At 42.5% G+C, this 1,228-nt stretch overlaps 1 protein-coding gene across 1 annotated transcript in view; it reads right to left on the reverse strand.

Annotated features, from left to right (window-relative positions):
- The window catches only part of LOC128247364 (integumentary mucin C.1-like), a 5,550-nt gene extending 4,725 nt beyond the window's left edge, over window positions 1-825 (reverse strand). Inside the window, exon 1 of the mRNA XM_052966706.1 lies at window positions 360-825. Within this exon, the coding sequence (XP_052822666.1) occupies window positions 360-825 (466 nt within the window). The remainder of the gene's footprint in view (window positions 1-359) is intronic.
- Between the last annotated feature and the right edge of the window lie 403 nt (window positions 826-1,228).

The following is a 1,228-nucleotide window of genomic DNA, read 5'->3' on the forward strand; positions in this document are numbered from 1 at the left end:
TTGTGAGTGTTTATTGAGCGAAAACACCTAAAGCTCCACGAGGCTCCGGCAGGGGATGGTGGCGAACCCTGCTGTACTCTTTCACCACAACTTTCTCTCACTCTTTCTTCCTGTTTCTGTTGTGCCTGTATTTCAAAGGGTCAGCCTTGTCACACTGTGTCACTCTGAATATCCCCGAGAACTACGTTAAGGGTACACGTGTCTGTGGAGTGCTCAGCCACTTGCACGTTAGTTTCATGAGCAGGCTGTTCCGTTGATCGGATCAACTGGAACCCTCGATGTCGTAAGCGACAGAATGCCAACAACAACAACAACAACAACAACAGTAATATTATCTTAAATACTGTCAAGTTACTTACTCTTTTCTGCTGGAATTGATGATCCATTCACCATTGCTGATGCCATGTCTGCCTCCAATGTTGTTATTTTTGGCGATGTAGCTTGTGTTTCTGTTCCTGTTGATGCTGTACTTGTCGTTTCTGTTTTGATTGTTGTTTCTATTGTCGGTGTTGTTACAGTAGTATCAATAGTTGTTGTTGTTGGTCTTCTTTTAGTAGTAGTGGTAGTAGTAGTAGTAGTAGCAGCAGTAGTAGAAGTAGTAGCAGTAGTAGTAGTAGCAGTAGTAGAAGTAGTAGCAGTAGTAGTAGAAGTAGTATCTGTTGTATTCGTTGGTTCTAGTGTGGATGTTATTAATGATTGTGTTGTGTTTATTGGTGATATGGTTGTATCTCTATATTCAGAACCTGTTTTAAAAAGAAAAATATTGATTGCCAGTGTTTTATACTGATTTCCTTGTTTAATATCATCATCACCATCCTTTGGCATCTATTTACCATTCTAAATTTAAGAGATAAGGAATTATGTACATTATTTACGAGCTTACGCATGTCCTCAGCAGCCACAGCCCATGTTTCACTGCCATGTAGCATGGTTGTTCGTACTGTATGATGCATGCGTACGAACAACCATGCTACATGGCAGTGAAACATGGGCTGTGGCTGCTGAGGACATGCGTAAGCTCGCAAGGAATGAAGCCAGTATGCTCCGTTGGATGTGTAATGTCAATGTGAATACCCGTCAGAGTGTAGGTATCTTGAGAGAAAGGCTGAACATTAGAAGCGTCAGTTGTGGCGTGCAAGAGAGACGATTGCGCTGGTATGGACATGTGGTGAGAATGGAGGAGGATAGCTGCGTGAAAAAGTGCCACACCCTAACAGTTGAGGGAGCC

This window comes from Octopus bimaculoides, chromosome 3 (assembly GCF_001194135.2).
Source record: "Octopus bimaculoides isolate UCB-OBI-ISO-001 chromosome 3, ASM119413v2, whole genome shotgun sequence".
Lineage (NCBI taxonomy): Eukaryota > Metazoa > Mollusca > Cephalopoda > Octopoda > Octopodidae > Octopus > Octopus bimaculoides.